The sequence below is a fragment of the Ctenopharyngodon idella genome, chromosome 8 (genome assembly GCF_019924925.1).
Source record: "Ctenopharyngodon idella isolate HZGC_01 chromosome 8, HZGC01, whole genome shotgun sequence".
Taxonomy (NCBI): Eukaryota; Metazoa; Chordata; class Actinopteri; order Cypriniformes; family Xenocyprididae; genus Ctenopharyngodon; species Ctenopharyngodon idella.
The window spans coordinates 9,969,562-9,987,510 of record NC_067227.1 but is presented as its reverse complement, the minus strand read 5'-3'; the positions used below and the strand labels follow the sequence as shown (position 1 = coordinate 9,987,510).

Below are 17,949 nucleotides of genomic sequence, written 5' to 3'. Positions count from 1 at the left end.
AACGTTAAACATATTGTGATTTTTTTTTTAATTAATTAAACTGCACGACTAGTGTTAAAATTGCACTGTGTAAATAATACAGTTATGAAAAGGAGCGATACAAATGATCCATTTTATTGTAATAAAAATACAATAAAATAAATAAAATAAAATAAACAACCAGCCACAGACTTCGTTATAACAATGTAAAAATGTAATTTAAGTAACTTTGAATTATTCATTAATATTACTCAAACGCAATTAAATTTCTTTAAAAAAAAAAAAAAGATAGCAAACCTTAGATGTGGTTTTGTAGTCTGACATGATTAAGGCGGGGCTATGACGACACGCGATCCTCACCTTTCATTTTGGCACACGGCGGTCTGTGATTGGCGCACCAGAATCCTTCTTTAATAAGGATTGGCTGTTCACTGGAGGAGGCGGGGCTTGAGCGATCAGCTGCAGCACACACAGAATGAACTAGAAGAGCGATAGCTATCGCGGACGGCGCTGCCGGAGATGTTTAATGCAGCGATATAACTGCTCTTGAAACGCACCCCGAAGACCTGTTTCTGTCGAGAAGGTTTGGAGGCTGTTTATCACCCAAACGCACCCTTGTGAAGTGAGTATACAGAACATAAAAACAAAGCATCTTGCGTCAGTATTGAAATGAAAGAGCTGGTGAATGCAACAATGTTTCAATCCAGCATCACGTCACAGCTGTCGCGGGAGAAACATTGTTGCAGTTTCATTAATCTAGTGTAGATGAGCAATGCATCGTTTATTTTAAGTCTTGAGCTGTGATGTTGCATGAATATATGAGCTCCAGCAGTCAGTCAGTGGCCTACATACATGCAGCATCAGCATCACTCACTGAAGATGATCTCAGATCAGTGCTGCACATCAACAACCAGCCTCAGACAGGAAGAGGAACTGATGCTTCAGTCATAGGATGGGTTTGAGTCAGGTGAAACATCCAAAATATTAACTGCCTTGCACATATAATATGGTAACTACACAATAAAAAAAAATATTGAATACTATTTTTATTAATTTTTTGTACAAATTATATTGTTAACATAACAGTGAAAGTGAAAAGTCACAAAAATGTATCTGATCATATTATTTCCCACAATCATTAATAATTGGGAAGTATGATTTAATTGTTAAATGGTGAATACCAGCCATAAAAATGAATAAAATCTTGCATATTGTATTTGTAAATATATTTTTCTAGTCAAAAATATTTAATTCGCAAGAAATGTATCTTTGTGAGTGCAGAGCCTGTATAAAATGATTTTTAAAAGTCTTTATCCAGTAATCACATACTACTGGAAACCTCATGGAAGTGTGTTGTGTTGATTGAAAGGTGCCAGAACCTTCGTGTGTAAAACATTAAATGGTTAGTTCACCTAAAAATGAAAATTTCTTTCATTAATTCCTCCCCCTCATGTCGTTCCACACCCGTAAGACCTTCGTTCATCTTCAGAACACAAATTAAGATATTTTTGATGAAATCTGAGAGGTTTATGACTTGTCCATAGACAGCAATATAATCAACACTTTCAAGGTCCAGAAAGGAACTAAAGACATTGTTAAAACAGTCATGTGACTGCAGTGGTTCAACCTTAATGTTATGAAGAGACGAGAATACTTTTTGTGCACAAAAACAAAACAAAAATAAGGACTTTATTCAACAATCTCTTCTCTTCTGTGTCATTATCCTTACGGAGGTGAAGCAGTAACACACTGAAGCTTCTGTGTTTACGTCCGAACGCTGGCTCATTATTGGCCAAAGCTGATCACGTGATCAGCATGACGCATGCGTGTGACGCTGACGCAGGAGCCGGACAATAACGAGTCGTTCTGACGTAGAACCTGGAAGCGCTGGACGTAAACAACGTATGAGAATGACACAGAAGAGAAGAGATTGTTGAATAAAGTCCTTATTTTTGTTTTGTTTTTGCGCACAAAAAAGTATTCTCGTCTCTTCATAACATTAAGGTTGAACCACTGCAGTCACATGACTGTTTTAACGATGTCTTTAGTACCTTTCTGGACCTTGAAAGTGTTGATTATATTGCTGTCTATGAACGAGTCATATACCTCTCAGATTTCATCAAAAATATCTTAATTTGTGTTCTGAAGATGAACGAAGGTCTTACGGGTGTGGAACGACATGAGGGGGAGTAATTAATGACAGAAATCTCATTTTTGGGGAAACTAACCCTTTAAAACAAAGTACCATGACGAACTCTTACCAACCGACGGAAGGAGTGAGATGAATGATTTTGAACCCCTCTTTTCATAAAGCCCTTGAAGAGCTTGTCTCCTGAAGCTGTTGTGTTGTGCAGGGCGGGATGTGGTGGTCCTGGCCCCTGGTGTCTGTGCTGGTGCTCTGCTCTCTGCTGTCGGTGGGGACCGTGAGAACCGCACCCTGTCAGACCTGCCGCAAACTCACTGACCGCTTCCTCCAGGTGTGTGGGACTGCATTCACTGTCATGTGACTGTAACTTACTTCAGACAGAGAGAAACAGAGCAGGCATTCAGTGAGCTTCATTTCATAGGAATAGGTGTGCACATACAAAACATGAATTAAGCTCAGGAGAACAAAACAACAATAAACGGTAAAAGATACAGTAGTTTTGACATCTAAAATTGACATCTACACCATTTATTCAAATATTATGAATAATGCATTAAAGATTTTGTAAGCATATAGAGCAGTTGGGTTCTGGAAGTAAAAACTCAACCATTTTCTCTATAGGCAAATTGATTTTTTAGGATAACTTATAAACTGTTAAAGACCGCACTACAGTGAGCTATGAGGTTGTTAATTAATGGTATTTGCTTTTGTTGAAGCCATCAGCCTGCATTATTTCAGCTTAGTTTTAAAATAATAGTTTTTATTAGTGGAATTGGTGAAAAACTACATTACCCATGATGCTGTACAGAAAATTCCACCAATCAGAGTTGTAAATGCACCAAAAGATCTCATTAGCTCCGCCCACTCCCATGAAGCACAGTTAATGATGTCATCGATTCGGTCTCCATACGCTCTCAAAATATTTAAATATTTGAATAGACAAGCATATTTTGCAATAAACTTAAAATATGTTGGTTTTTATATATAATCAACATTTGTAAATGAGTAGTTTTATATTTCTCTATCGTTTTAAATTCAATTATGCTGTTCGCAGTCCCTCATGGGATTGTAATTCTTTCTTCACTAAAGCCGTTATGTTCACAGTCTTGTGCGTTTTTTGCGTTATTTTGTCAATTTTCAAATAACTTTTTAGCTTCAAATTAGAGCGGCACGATTCTGGATAAAAAGAGAATAATGATTTTTTGGTTTCAAATAAAGATCACAATTCTCCCACGAACATGTAATTTACTAGACATTTTGACAAAATATTAATTGCTGGAAAAATGTTTAATTAATTTGAATGAGTTCAATGACTCATTAATAAATACTTGTTTCATTGCTGGATGAATCAGTGTTTTTGAACAAATCTCTTGAATGAATGATTCAATGACAAACACATTTTTAACAGTCATTTGTCGCCATCTAGTGGTGTAAGATGTAATTAATACAACCGTTATTTAAAGTGCCAAGTTAGTTTCAAAAGGTGATTTATTCTATTTTCATCACTATCGTAGACATTGGTGTTCATATCTGAACTATAAACTTTTATCCAGTACTTCTGTGATAATCTGAATATTTGTAACTACTGTGTGGTTCGAAACGGCTCGCTCTGGCAGCAGAACGAACACAGATTTGAACGTTCCGGTATGATTTTGTCAAAGGTTTAATAGACACGGGCGAATCGTTGTCATTAATAAAACAAGATTGCGTGGGTTTTTGAACCGAGATCGCAATCTTTTTATGATTAATCGTGCCGCTCTACTTCAAATCAAAATTTGTGGAGTTGTGTTTCTCCTCATAGCTGGTTGGATTGGTTTATGGCTTGTAACCCTTTAACAAAGACATTAAGAAATTATGAACATCCAAAAACAAGAGAACCAATGAAATATTAATAACTGATTATGTTGTAGTCGACGTTTGCTTCTTCCTGTCAGCTTTTTGTTTTTCTATGCATTTGTTTATCATAGTAAAATCAAACCTGCAGCTGTAGTTTGCCTTTTTCACCAAATATATTTGTCAGATAAATACATTAACCAAGCTTAGTGTTTTGTTCTTCCCCATATTCAAAATATTTAAAAATGTTGATTGTTTAATTAAACTTATAGGGTCATTAAAATCAAATATCCCCTCCGGATGTCTCTTTTGGACACTGCTGTAGATGTCTGCACGCTGAAACTACAGAACGTTTGTTTACAAAAACAATGCAAGGATTTGACCAGTCAGGTTTCATTCAGACTCAATCCACAGACCTAAATAACTTCTTTTTTAATTTTTGAACTCATGTTCTTTTACATGCACAAATATAACAAAACATAGTAATAAAACTCCCAAACTTGTGAGTCCAGAGACAAGAAAGGATTGTGAATCTAATGATGCCTCTTTTTTAGGAAGCATTAAAATAATCAAACTTGCTTAATTTCACATGTAAAATCTTTGCAAATATATTTTCCAGCCTGATTGAGCACGTGTGTAATTTATGCATCATTTTCTAAACCTGGTGATAAGGCCTGTTCACATCAAGAACAATAACTGTGAAGATAACAATAACTATATCAGTGTTCACAACAGCACACCATATTGTTCTGTTCATTATTAGCGCTGCAGTTTTGTGTCTGTCTCTTTAAATGTTGGAGCTCTTTAAAGCAGGATGGATTCTGATTGGCTGTCAAAGTTTTTAACATTCATTAGTTGGAATAAAAATCATTCTGACAGTGATTCCAGCGATATCGTTTCTCTGTGTTGTTATCATTATAGTTGTGCTGTGAACTCTGATATTCTTTTGGAAAGATTTATCTATATCAATAAGATATCTTTATCTGTATCAGCATAGTTGTGGCTCTTGGTGTGAAGGGGCCTTTAAGGTGTTGTGTGTTGGCGAGAGCGCTGTAATGTTCAGTTGAGTTGAGATGATGTGCTTCTGTATGAAGTGTAATGACTGTTTCAGGGCTTGGAGCGAACGGCCAATAAGAATTTTGGAGGAGGGAATACGGCTTGGGAAGAGGAGAAACTGGCGAAATATTCCCGCAGGTAAAGATGTTTCTCAGTCCAGCTGTAAGACTAACATGTCCATGTGTGCAGTGTTCATTTCGCTAATGAATAATTTGCGTCATAAAAACTTTTTTTTCACAGACAAAAACGAGATGATAACTAAACAAAAACCAGTTTTGAATGACAAAAACGATGACGAAAATATTTTGACATTTTCGTTAACGTATAAAATGTTAGGGAGGGATTTGGGCAGAGATCCAGTCAAACTGATGTCCTGCGCTGTAGATGTGCACGTTTGAACTGTGACGTGCTGATCTACCTGACGGGACATAAGTTGGCATACACTTGCTGCATGTCTTATAAAACGTTCAAAAATGTAAACGTCTGGGAGAACGAGAAGAGCAGACGCATGGATAGATCTGAAAAAGCATGACGATGTGAAAGAGAGCTTAACTCTCTTTCTTCTTCTTTTTTTTTTAACTCTCTTGGCCGCACAGAAAGCCGCCTCTAGACAGTGTGCAAGAACTGAATTGAGCTCTCTTTCGCGTCTTTCCGCTCTTAAACAGACAAATACAGAAAATTATGTTAAAATATCCGCTTTGGCGAGTATTCACGTAAAAACACAGTCAGTTATGTCTTAAGTGAACGTAAACAGTTGGGAGAATATCGGATGTGTATCAGTATATTGGATCCGTGCGTCCGGCCTTAAAGTGACAGTAGTCTAATAAACCTGCCGCTGTCTGTCATTAGTAAAATAAAATTAATAAAATAAAAGAAAAAGAGAAATTCACTCAATGTTCTTGACTTTAATAGCTTTAAGGATTAATCTATATTTAATTTATACAAATAAATATGTCTGCTTGAAAGAATGAAGAATGTTGTTATAAAAAATGCATATATCATTCATTAAAAAGAAGACCATGTTCTTGTTTCTTTATGAGAGAAGTGGTTTTATTTAATTTTAGGATAAAGACATGTTATACATCACAGCAGTTAAATCTGAGTCTGTATTGCATGTTTAAACCTTAATATCATTCATATTAACAGGTTAATAGATGTTTTCTCCAGGAGTATAGAATGAGTTTGGACATTTTAGAGAAATTCTTAATTGAAGCATTATAATGTAACTAAACCCATCTGATTTTAGTTGACTAAAACTAGACACAGAAAACTAAAACAATTTAGATGACTAAAATATGATTAAAACTAAATCTTAATTTGCTGTCAGAATTAACACTAATGTGTGGTTGTTTCAGAACAGAGGTTTGTCTTCCTCATATATGATTAAAATGTTGGTTCTGCAGCCTTTTGTTTGACAGCTTGTTGTGTGTATGTGTGTGTGTGTGTGTGTGTGCAGTGAAACTCGTCTGTTGGAGATTGTAGAGGCGGCATGTGACAAATCCGACTTTGACTGCAACCGTCTGCTGGAGCAGATCGAGGATCAGGTGGAGACGTGGTGGTTTCACAGGTGAGGAGCGCAGGTGTTTGCACACATCACACACTCATCAGGGTCTGTTACAGAAAGCAGGGTTAACTTACCGTCACATAAAGCCCAGACTCTCAGTGGACTAACACCAACCTTGTTCACTCGTGGATTTCGGTTCCAGTCACACTCAAAGACGTTCTCAACAGAGCGCCGAATCCAGGAGTCACTAAGGGTCTGTCCCAGTATTCACACTTGACCACTTGTCTACTTACATGACATACTTGCATGATGTATTTCTGGAGTGAGGATGTGAAAAACACAAGATTTTTTTATTACTCAATGAGACAAAAGTAGGAGAATTTTTCTCTAGATTTTACACAGAGCCCCTGTCATTCCCTTGTGGAGTTCAGTTTGACAACCCTGTAGACAACAATCATTATGATGGAAACCGTTGAGTGAAACATCTTGTAGCTGTGAGTCGTGGAAAGTGTTATTCACAAGATCTTGTGTCTATGAGGAAGTGTTGTGTGAGGTTACAGACAGCAGGAGTCTCCAGACCTGTTTGAGTGGCTGTGCATCGAGGAGCTGCGACTGTGCTGCCCACCTGGACACTACGGGCCTGACTGCGCAGGTGAACACACACACACACACACACACTCACACACACACACACACACCCACACACACTCTCACACACACACATTCATGCACTCAACATGTCTGTGATCTGCTACAATGTTCATCTCTGCAACCTTTCATGCCACCATCTAAATATAATGCCATAGATCTAAATGTAATGCAGCACTTTTCACGATTAGTTAACCTTGAGAGCTGTAATAGTAAAAACGTGCTAAAAGAGAGAGTAATACTTGGCTATTTCAAATGGAAAGATGTCAGCCAATCACAGCAGTGGGCGTTTACACTGAAGTCTCACAGCAGACACGCCCCTTAAAACAGAGCGTTCAAATCAGAGGATAAATCAGGATAGGAAAAATGCCTTTTATTTCTAAATTATGACCATTTTTGATGTAAAAATCACACTAAGATTATAAGTGCACCCCAGGAAACATTATAAAACAACAAAATAATGCAGTTCATGACCCCTTTAATCCTTATTTGTCCCGTTTATCACTGTGAAGCTGCTTTGAAATGATCTGTACCGTATAAAGCGCTATAGAAATAAATGTGTCTTGACTCTTGTAAAATTGGCCCCAAGCTATGAAATTTGAGAATCCGTGCCTTACAGCAGCTCAAATAATATAATATTTGTTCAGATACACCAAACCAGCTGATCAGCTTTCCCATACTGTACTTTCCACAGAAACAGTGGATGGGTTCTGTTGACTCCTAAAGATACAGTTACACTTCAAGCTTTCATGTGCCTGTATCGTATTTATCATTGTATCAGTAGAGACGCCTGTTCTTATACTTAATCTGTGTGTGTGTGCGTGCGTGCACGCAGAGTGTCCCTCCGGCCCTGGAGGAGTGTGTGGAGGTCTGGGCCGCTGTGAGGGTGAAGGCACACGTCTGGGAGACGGAGACTGTGTTTGTGACCCGGGATACTCCGGCGTTCTGTGTCAGGACTGTGCCGACGGATACTACAGAGAAAAGAGCTCCAATCACACACAGCCGCCCTGCTCAGGTGAGTCTCATGAGTGGATGGGAATAAAACAGAATTGGGGAAAAATTAAATACGGATGTCAGTCTCAAGTGTTGACCTTCTCAATGACCGTCATTCATAAAGAGGATATTAACTGTATGATCTGTCTTTTGTTTTTAGCTTGCCATCATTCCTGTAAAAAGTGCAGCGGTCCTCAGGACGACAGATGTCAGGACTGTAAGCCGGGATGGATCCTGCACAGCAACAAGTGTGTGGGTGAGTTACACATGACCGCCTCAGACATCAGCCACAGCGTATGACGTCAGACTCGTGAAGCTCTTCTCCAGAAACACAAAATGATTTGGAAAAATGTTTAAACAAAAGTCATATCTCCATCTCCTCTGATTTAAAGCAGTAGTTCTCCATCTGTGCTTCATTATTCACTTTCATGCTGATCTGAACCCATATACAGGATGTTTCTCTCACATTTATATCAAATGATGTAGATATTAAGTAATATCACATGAGCAAGTGTGCTGTTTTTCCTGAAGATCCACCTTATAGCTTGCATTTTAGGCACAATATTGTCTTTATTTTCTCAACGAAACCCCAGCAGAGCTGTTCTGCGTCTCTGAGCAACACGTACTGTAGCAGTGCTTCGTTACTGAATAAATACACATTTGGAACAAATCAGTTTAATGAATGATTGAGGAGGCATTTACATGACACCGTTTTCAACTAAAAACTGAAACTTTTTATGCGTTTTGGACATTCATTTACACGACAAGGGCGTTTTGGGGGACTGAAAATGAAAATTTGAAAACTTTTGGTTTCAAAGTGCAAGTTTTTTGAAAATGATAGCGTTATTGTCCACATGTAAACTACAAAAACGCAAATTTGTGGAAACGGTGACGTCGTGTATTACGTGTTCAGTCTATAGCTGCATGGTGTTTCTTTACAAAGTGACATCGCCATCTACTGGCCTGACAGCAGAATACAGCGTTTTTACTTCTTTTTGCAGATCTGTGCGAATGGGGATCGATTTAACAACGTTGTCATCTGTACGCGAAAGTTTTTGGTACATCATTGTTTTTTACCAATTATAATTAAATAATTATAAAATTATTATTAAATATTAAAATTAAAATACTTGCAAAACACAAAAATCAAACTATTGACTGGTAACAGTGTCTTTATATTCTAACTGATTTTGATTAAGTGTATGCATTATCTTTTATGTCAGATTCATTTAATAAGGTTAGAAAAATTGCCCTTACAAAGGTAAAAAATTACCCTGGAAAATCAGTTTAAAGGCACAATATGTAAGATTTTTGGATTAAAATGTCCAAAAGCCACTAGAACAGTGTTATATATTTTGTTGACTTGTGTACTTACATTATCCCAAATGTTTCCAACAATGTTTAAATCCAGATAATTCAGCTATTTTAACCGGTGTAACGGCCCATGTGACGGCCCATCGCGTCACCTGTCAATGATGTCATATCCACATTACCCTCGATTTTACTTCTGTAGAAACCATGAAACACCAAAGACACTTTAATATATTATGTGTTTTATTAGACAGATGAGCAACTGTTTGGATACATTCATCGACAGAAAACTAATCATGTTATATAGATCAACACGTTTAGTCTCATTGTTTGAATCTTGTTTTCTTGATTTACCGCGAGTACCATGTTTGTGCTTCAGAGAAAAACACTATTCTGTCGAGTGACTAACATCATAATCAGAAAGAGCTTTATCTGTAGTAACACTAATACATTTTCTCCAACATACAATATATTTTAAAATGAATTCCATGTCATTTATCAACACAGTCATCCATCTTTTATTAATATGATATTCTAATATCGATCTAGTTTACTGCAGTGTGAAACAAACACACAGAGTAACAATCTTAATTCGTCAGATGAAGTGACCTGTATTAGTAATTCAGCAGCTGTTTCATTAGAATGAGATTAAATAATGTGAATTTAAGTGATCAAACGTGACTGTAACAAAGTTCAAGTTCAGGGAAGAAGGAGGCAGATGTTAAACGTAACTTTAATTGTAAAATAAACGCAAACAACAAAGTGAAAGGAGCGGCAGCGGCGACTGCAGCGTATCAGCATAATAAAAACAGAAACGTAAAATGTCCCAGGCTCTCGCTCCGTCCTGCTTCACACCACAGTAACGGTAATAAAACTTTAATACGTGAGCTCATCTATGAACATGAGTTCTGCCCGAGTCCCGTCGGATTGATTTCCATCGGCTGTGGAGGTGAAGACGACAACTCCCATGATTCCACGCTCTTTCACGGCTTCACCTTTGTTATTGTTTTGACTAAGCGACCTCTAGTGGAGAAACCTACACACTGTGCCTTTAAGGGGCAAATGTTGCCCCTTAATGGAAAAATTAATTTCTGTCACTGCTGTGAACGGCCACAAGAATATGAAAAGCTCAAAAACACACTCAGCAAAATATTGTCTAATTATCGATCTATCGAAAGTATTGAGAAATCTTTTTGTCAATATTGCAGATGTGGATGAGTGCGGCACTGAGCTGGCTCGCTGTCCTTCGAACACGTACTGCTTCAACACAGACGGCTCTTATGAATGCAGAGGTCAGTCTCACAGTAATCCTCAGTAATGCAGTGGTGTGTTTGCGTGTCACTGATGCGGTTGTGTGTAGGGTGTGATCAAGCGTGTGTGGGCTGTATGGGCAGCGGACCGGCTCGCTGTAAGAAGTGCGCTCGAGGCTTCAGACTCACTGGGGCCAAGTGTCTAGGTAAGACTTTCACCAAGCTTATTTAGATAAGACAGCTGTTGATATGATGTTTGCTCAGATTATGAAAATCTCTCGCTGCCTTCGTCAGACATCGATGAGTGTGCGGAGAGAGCCATCGCCTGCCCCGGACTCAATGAAGCGTGTGTTAATGAGGAGGGCTCGTTCCGCTGCGAGTGTGCGGAGGGATTCATCCGACGGGACAGCATCTGTGTGGAGAATCTGCCACCGAGTGAGTGCAACACACGCTCACATGCTCATGTTCACTCAAAAATGAAAATTCTGTCATCATTTACTCACCCTCAAGTTGTCCCAAACCTGTAAGAATGTTCTGCTGAACACAAAGGAAGATATTTTGAAGAATGATCAATCAGTTGATGGGCACCATTGACTTGATAGTATTTTTTTTCCATACTATGGAAGTCAATAGCCGTGTACACACTGCAACTAAATTCGATTGTCAGTTCACCTTTTAGTGTTTAACCCTGTTCTGTTCACACACAGTTCAGTCATGTACAGGAGTGACAACTGCATTTACAGAAATTCTACTCAGTGTGAACTGAACTGAACTGAACTGAACTGAACAGCTAGTTGTTAATAGTGATGGGAGAAACGAAGCTTTTTAAAGCTTCAAATCAATTGAACCAATTGCTGTGCAAAGTGATTCACTGTTTCGAAGCGTTCGAAACGCCACTCGCTGGTGACCCCTGCTGGTCAGAACAGTGTAAATACAACAAAAAACTAGATTTGAAATAAAATTTGAAAGTGAAATCTATCAAATGCAATTAACTAATCATCTAATAAGATTAAATATCAAGAGTCTGTATAATATGTGTTCTTTTATCAATTTTCAGGGCTTGTTTTGTTTGTTTCATGGATGGCTCAGCTAAACAGGTCAATAAGAGACTATTAACTACTATTATTCCTTTTAATTATACTAATGTCTCATTAAAACATCTACAAATATATAAAACTGATCAGAGATCAGGTAAAAACCACAGACTCATGATTCATGGGTTCACAGAGATCATCGCCCCCCAGTGGTGAACCAGTGAAATTTCGAAACAGATATGACGTAACAGAAGCCTCGTTTACTGAAATCACGCGACTTTTGCAGTTTGATACACGCTCCGAACCACCGATTCAAAACAAAAGATTTGTAAAGGTTTCGAAGCTTCATGAAGCAGTGTTTTGAAAGCGTACTAGTGGTTAATGACGTATTTTAATGTACATCAGAGATGTTTCTCTCTTCTGTATGTGCGATCGGTGTAAGAAATCACAGGGAAAGCAGTATGAGCCTCAACTCATTCATGTTGCCAGATCTTGCAAGAAAAACAACAAACAAATATGCTTATTTATGCTGAAAATAAGACCAAAATATCATGACCCGCACTTGCTCTCTTTAATAACTATGAAACTCGATACCTTTATGAGCCAAGCTTGAACAACAAGCCCAAAAACGCTTATAATAAGTGGACATGGCAACACTGTGAGCACCGCTCAGTGAAGCAGCCTTTCCGAGCATAGAAAACACGACGCCTACTGTGCTTCAGTTTAAAATGAGTCTTTTGACGCTGTAATATTTCTTTGGTCAGAATAGCGGATACTAAACACACGAGACGCCAGGACATTGCTTTGGTCAATCATCACAGTTTAGGGAGTGGACTAGAGGACTCACTCCTGAAACTTTACAGTGTGAACGTGGCCACCGGTCCACAACTTTTTGGTTACAAACATTCTTCAAAATATCATTCTTTGTGTTCAGCAGAACAAAGAAAATAGTTTGGAATAACTTAAGTGTGAGTGAATGATGAAGGGGTGGAAAACTTCCAGAAAACGTTTCGGGAAATTTTGGAAAGTTTCTGGAAGTTTTCCACCCCTTTGCATCCATGTTGCCAGATCTTGCCCGAAAAACAGTGAATAATAAACCAAAATAATTCCAAATTCATACTGAAGCCAAGACCAAAATATCGCAACCCGCGCCTGTACACATTAAAGGGTTAGTTCACCCAAAAATGAGATTTCTGTCATTTATTACTCACCCTCATGTCGTTCCACACCCGTAAGACCTTCGTTCATCTTCAGAACACAAATTAAGATATTTTTGATGAAATCTGAGAGGTATATGACTCGTCCATAGACAGCAATATAATCAACACTTTCAAGGTCCAGAAAGGTACTAAAGACATCGTTAAAACAGTCATGTGACTGCAGTGGTTCAACCTTAATGTTATGAAGAGACGAGAATACTTTGTGTGCGCAAAAACAAAACAAAAATAACGACTTTATTCAACAATCTCTTCTCTTCGGTGTCATTCTCATATGTTGTTTACGTCCAGCGCTTCCAGGTTCTACGTCAGAACACTGACTCGTTATTGGCCGGCTCCTGTGTCAGCATCACATGCATGCGTCGTGCTGATCACGTGACCAGCTTTGGCCAATACTGAGCCAGTGTTCGGACGTAAACACAGAAGCCTTCACTGTGTTACTGCGTCACCTGCATAAGGATAATGACAGGGAAGCAATTGTTGAATAAAGTCATTATTTTTGTTTTGTTTTTGCACACAAAGTATTCTCGTCTCTTCATAACATTAAGGTTGAACCACTGCAGTCACATGACTGTTTTAACGATGTCTTTAGTATCTTTCTGGACCTTGAAAGTGTTGATTATATTGCTGTCTATGGACGAGTCATATACCTCTCAGATTTCATCAAAAATATCTTAATTTGTGTTCTGAAGATGAACGAAGGTCTTACGGGTGTGGAACGACATTAATGAGTAATTAATGACAGAAATTACATTTTTGGGGAAACTAACCCTTTAATAACTCCATAAACTTGATCGCTTTATGAGCGAATCATTTCCTTCACAAGAGTCAGTTTAGTTGGTGCTTGTTTAGTGCTGAAATAATACTTATCTCAGTTCATCAGGTTTGTGTGACAAAACCACGTTTGTCATCATAGTCTGACTCTGCCATCATATGCAGGTAAATCATCGATTACACATTCTGTGCTCTTCATTCACTAATGCTAAACTCCTGCAATCCTGAATCGGTCAGGAAGTGAAAAACAGGTGAAGGAATATGAAATTGTGCATTACATTCCATTACAAGGAAGCACAATCCTAATTTTGCCTGCTATATAGGATGATTAGTGCCTATTTTTGAAGAGTTTGCCCTGTACAGAAAGACACGCTCTGTAACCGGCTCCATCTGTGTCCTCGCAGCGGGTCCAGAGAAGGGTTTGTTTGATGACATGACGGATGACGAGGTGCTCGTCCTGCAGCAGATGTTCTTCGGGGTGGTGATCTGTGCGCTCGCTACTCTCGCCGCCAAAGGAGACATGGTCTTCACCGCCATCTTCATCGGCGGCGTGGCTGCCATGGCCGGGTACTGGCTCTCGGAGAAGGGCGACCGCGTGCTGGACAGGCATCCTGAAGGACGCTGACGGATCGAGGGACTCGGACAGGCTGACGCCGCTGGAACGGGAAGCTCTGGGTTCGGTCGACGCCGTGGCTCTAGGAATGCATGTGAATCAGGGACGTTTAGGACGGGGCCGCAGTGGCAGGGCTGCTGGGTAATGATGATGATGACGCTGCTCATGTAGAACACTGTGTTTCAACAGTTCAGCTGCTGCTGTGTTTATGAGACGCCACACGGTTAGTGAATGGATATGGAGACGTATGCAACCCATTCAGGTAGAAGTACTGTACATACGCCGGCATGGACATATTGGCACTCTCGCAACATTAAAGGATTAGTTCACCCCAAAATGAACTTTTCCTGATTATTTATTCACCCCTGGGCCATCTGAGATGTAAATGACTTTCTTTGTTCAGCCGAAGAGAAATGAAGGTTCCAGGATTTTTCTCCATCTAATGCAAGGGAATGCTGCTCAATGTAGACCATTTTTTGATAGTCCAAAATCCATATTTAGGCTTCAAAGAGCTCCACGTGACCCCACCTGACCAAAAAGGGTCTTCTCTAGCAAAACCATCAGTCATTTTCAGAAAAATTAATTATATACATTATACGCATGAGGTCATGAACTCAACCGTCTCATGGACGCGCTTTACAGAGCTGGACCAAGGCGAATATTTGTAGTTAAAATGTATATAATTATATATATATATATATATATATATATTTTTTTTTTTTTCTGAAAATGACTGATGGTTTTGCTAGAGAAGACCCTTATTGGTCAGCTTGGATGGCCCAGGAGTGAATAAATAATCAGGAAAAGTCATTTACATCCCATTTATACATGGATACTGTGTTCATTTCTAACGTTTGTCCCAATGTGTAAAACACTAAGATTTTCAGATGCAACACTGTCACAGAAGGTGTGTGTGTGTGTGTGTGTGTGTGTGTGTGTGTGTGTGTGTGTGTGTGTGTGTGTGTGAAAGTAGTGTTTTATGGCAAATCATTTGACTCATTTCAGCAGGGTTCCCACATTATTTGATCAATAACTTTTCATGATCACTGGATAAGGATTTTTTTAATGAATCTTTTTGATTTTAGATCAATTTGAATGGGTTCAACAAATTTATTGAACAATTGCAAATAAGACGTCACTGTAGTTTGCAAGTTTTACTCTTCACAAGCACAATATCGAGTGCTTAAACCTGCTGCAGCCGAGAACAGCTAGAACATTTCATGAGTATGCTGAAATCGCCATTTTAAAACCTAAAATCTAATATTCCCGTGGGAACCCTGTTATAAATATGCAATGTGAAGAAGAATGCAGTAATGAATGTGGTTCAGTTCTTCACCTTCAGTGTGTTCAGCACACGTGGCCTTCAGTCATTTCACTGACGGATGTCTTTAGTTTCAGGACAGACGGCTTCAGTGGTCATAGTGTGTGTCTGCATGCTTTAAATATTTCATCACGGCTTCTATTCATGTTGTTTGTCATATTTATTTTCTTCCAGTGTGAATATGCCCTATAATGATTGACAGGTGAGACTGAATTCTGCCAGCCTTAATGTGAATTATGTTTTAAATGTCTGTGGTTAGGGTGGAGGGCACTGATTTCATTAAAAACTAATTTAATTGACTGGCTTTACTCATTTTTAACTGGACTCTACAATAAAAACACTTTAAAACTACTTGAAAATAATCTTTTATATGCAGACTATTTGACATTCAAGAGAAAAGGAAGCTTCTCGTCTTCTTTCAAGGTCAACATGAAGTCAGAGATGTTATTGTACAGATCGTTTATTAACCCCCTGGTGTTGTTCTTTTGGGAGTCACACTTGTTGTTCGAGGTCAAAAGTGACCGAACACCTGAAAATGTAACTTTTTTTTTTTTTTTTTCTCAGTAAAATCAATGTAATATATTTTTGTTCAATAATAGTTTTTTTTCTTTTATACAACCCGGATTCCGGGAAAGTTGGGACGTTTTTTTAAATTTGAATAAAATGAAAACTAAAAGACTTTCAAATCACATGAGCCAATATTTTATTCACATTAGAACATAGATAACATAACAAATGTTTAAACTGAGAAATTTTACACTTTTATCCACTAAATGAGCTCATTTCAAATTTGATGCCTGCTACAGGTCTCAAAATAGTTGGGACGGGGGCATGTTTACCATGGTGTAGCATCTCCTTTTGAAGATGTCTGGGCATCGAGGTTATGAGTTTCTGGAGTTTTGGTGTTGGAATTTGGTCCCATTCTTGCCTGATATAGCTGAAGAGTTTGTGGTCGTCTTTGATGTACTTTTCATTAAATGTTGCTCTAAAACCTTTATACACCTTTCAGCATTCATAGTGTCTTCCAAAACATGCAAGCTGCCCATATCATATGCACTTATGCACCCCCATACCATCAGAGATGCTGGCTTTTGAACTGAATGCTGATAACATGCTGGAAGGTCTCCCTTCTCTTTAGCCCAGAGGACACGGCGTCCGTGATTTCCAACAAGAATGTCAAATTTGGACTCGTCTGACCATAGAACACTTTTCCACTTTGAAACAGTCCATTTTAAATGAGCCTTGGCCCACAGGACACGACGCGCTTCTGGACCATGTTCACATATGGCTTCCTTTTGGCATGATAGAGCTTTAGTTGGCATCTGCAGATGGCACGGCGGATTGTGTTTACCAACAGTGGTTTCTGGAAGTATTCCTGGGCCCATTTAGTAATGTCATTGACACAATAGCTAATCATGTTACAGACCTGATATCAATTAACTTAATTAGTTGCTAGATGTTCTCCCAGCTGAATCTTTTCAAAATGTCTTGCTTTTTCAGCCATTTGTTGTCCCCGTGCCAACTTTTTTGAGACCTGTAGCAGGCATCAAATTTGAAATGAGCTCATTTAGTGCATAAAAGTGTAAAATTTCTCAGTTTAAACATTTATGTTATCTGTGTTCTATTGTGAATAAAATATTGGCTCATGTGATTTGAAAGTGTTTTAGTTTTCATTTTATTAAAATTTTAAAAACATCCCAAATTTTCCGGAATTTGGGTTGTATTTTGAGACAATTTTATGTTACTAATTAATATTTTTGTAATAATTATGATAAATTTTTTCTATTGAAAATACAAAAATATATTTTTCTAATATTTTTTTTTCCAATTAAAGCAGTATTTCATGTTTAAAATAGACGATGCCTTTAAAATCCAGTTTTTGAAGGCAAATTAGTGCCATCTGGTGGGAGTAAAACAAGAAAAACATCTGTAATGCCGTGGTTTAACCACTAGATTCCTATATAGCTCTCTATAAAGAGGCCTATAAATTCTGTAGTGGTTTTTAGACAACTTACTTTTATTAGATTCTGCATTATCAAAGACTACTTTTTGCCATGGTTTAGATTTTTTTTTTTTTTTTTTTAAAAGTTTTTTTTATAGTGTCAGTGTTTGCATACATTCAATAAAATGTAACAAATTGAACAGGAATACTTTATCAGAGCTTAATCAATCGGGATCTGATCTGATTTCAACCTCCAAATTTAAGTCTTCTGGCTCAATTTGCCATATTGTTACAGCCACACCAGTTCATTTGTGTGTGTATAATAGTG

At 38.2% G+C, this 17,949-nt stretch overlaps 2 protein-coding genes across 3 annotated transcripts in view; both read left to right on the top strand.

Moving 5' to 3' along the window:
• LOC127516969 (uncharacterized) overlaps positions 1 to 17,949 on the top strand; it is a 214,263-nt gene that overhangs the window by 40,437 nt on the left and 155,877 nt on the right. The gene's annotated exons all lie outside the window — the stretch shown is intronic.
• Positions 409 to 16,041, top strand: LOC127516973 (protein disulfide isomerase Creld1). Its single transcript, XM_051901949.1, has 11 exons — positions 409 to 601; positions 2,334 to 2,456; positions 5,070 to 5,152; positions 6,471 to 6,581; positions 7,079 to 7,170; positions 8,002 to 8,181; positions 8,320 to 8,415; positions 10,679 to 10,762; positions 10,831 to 10,926; positions 11,015 to 11,155; positions 14,150 to 16,041. The coding sequence occupies exons 2-11, from the start codon at positions 2,340 to 2,342 to the stop codon at positions 14,368 to 14,370; spliced, it is 1,221 nt and encodes a 406-aa protein (XP_051757909.1). The 5' UTR covers positions 409 to 601; positions 2,334 to 2,339; the 3' UTR covers positions 14,371 to 16,041.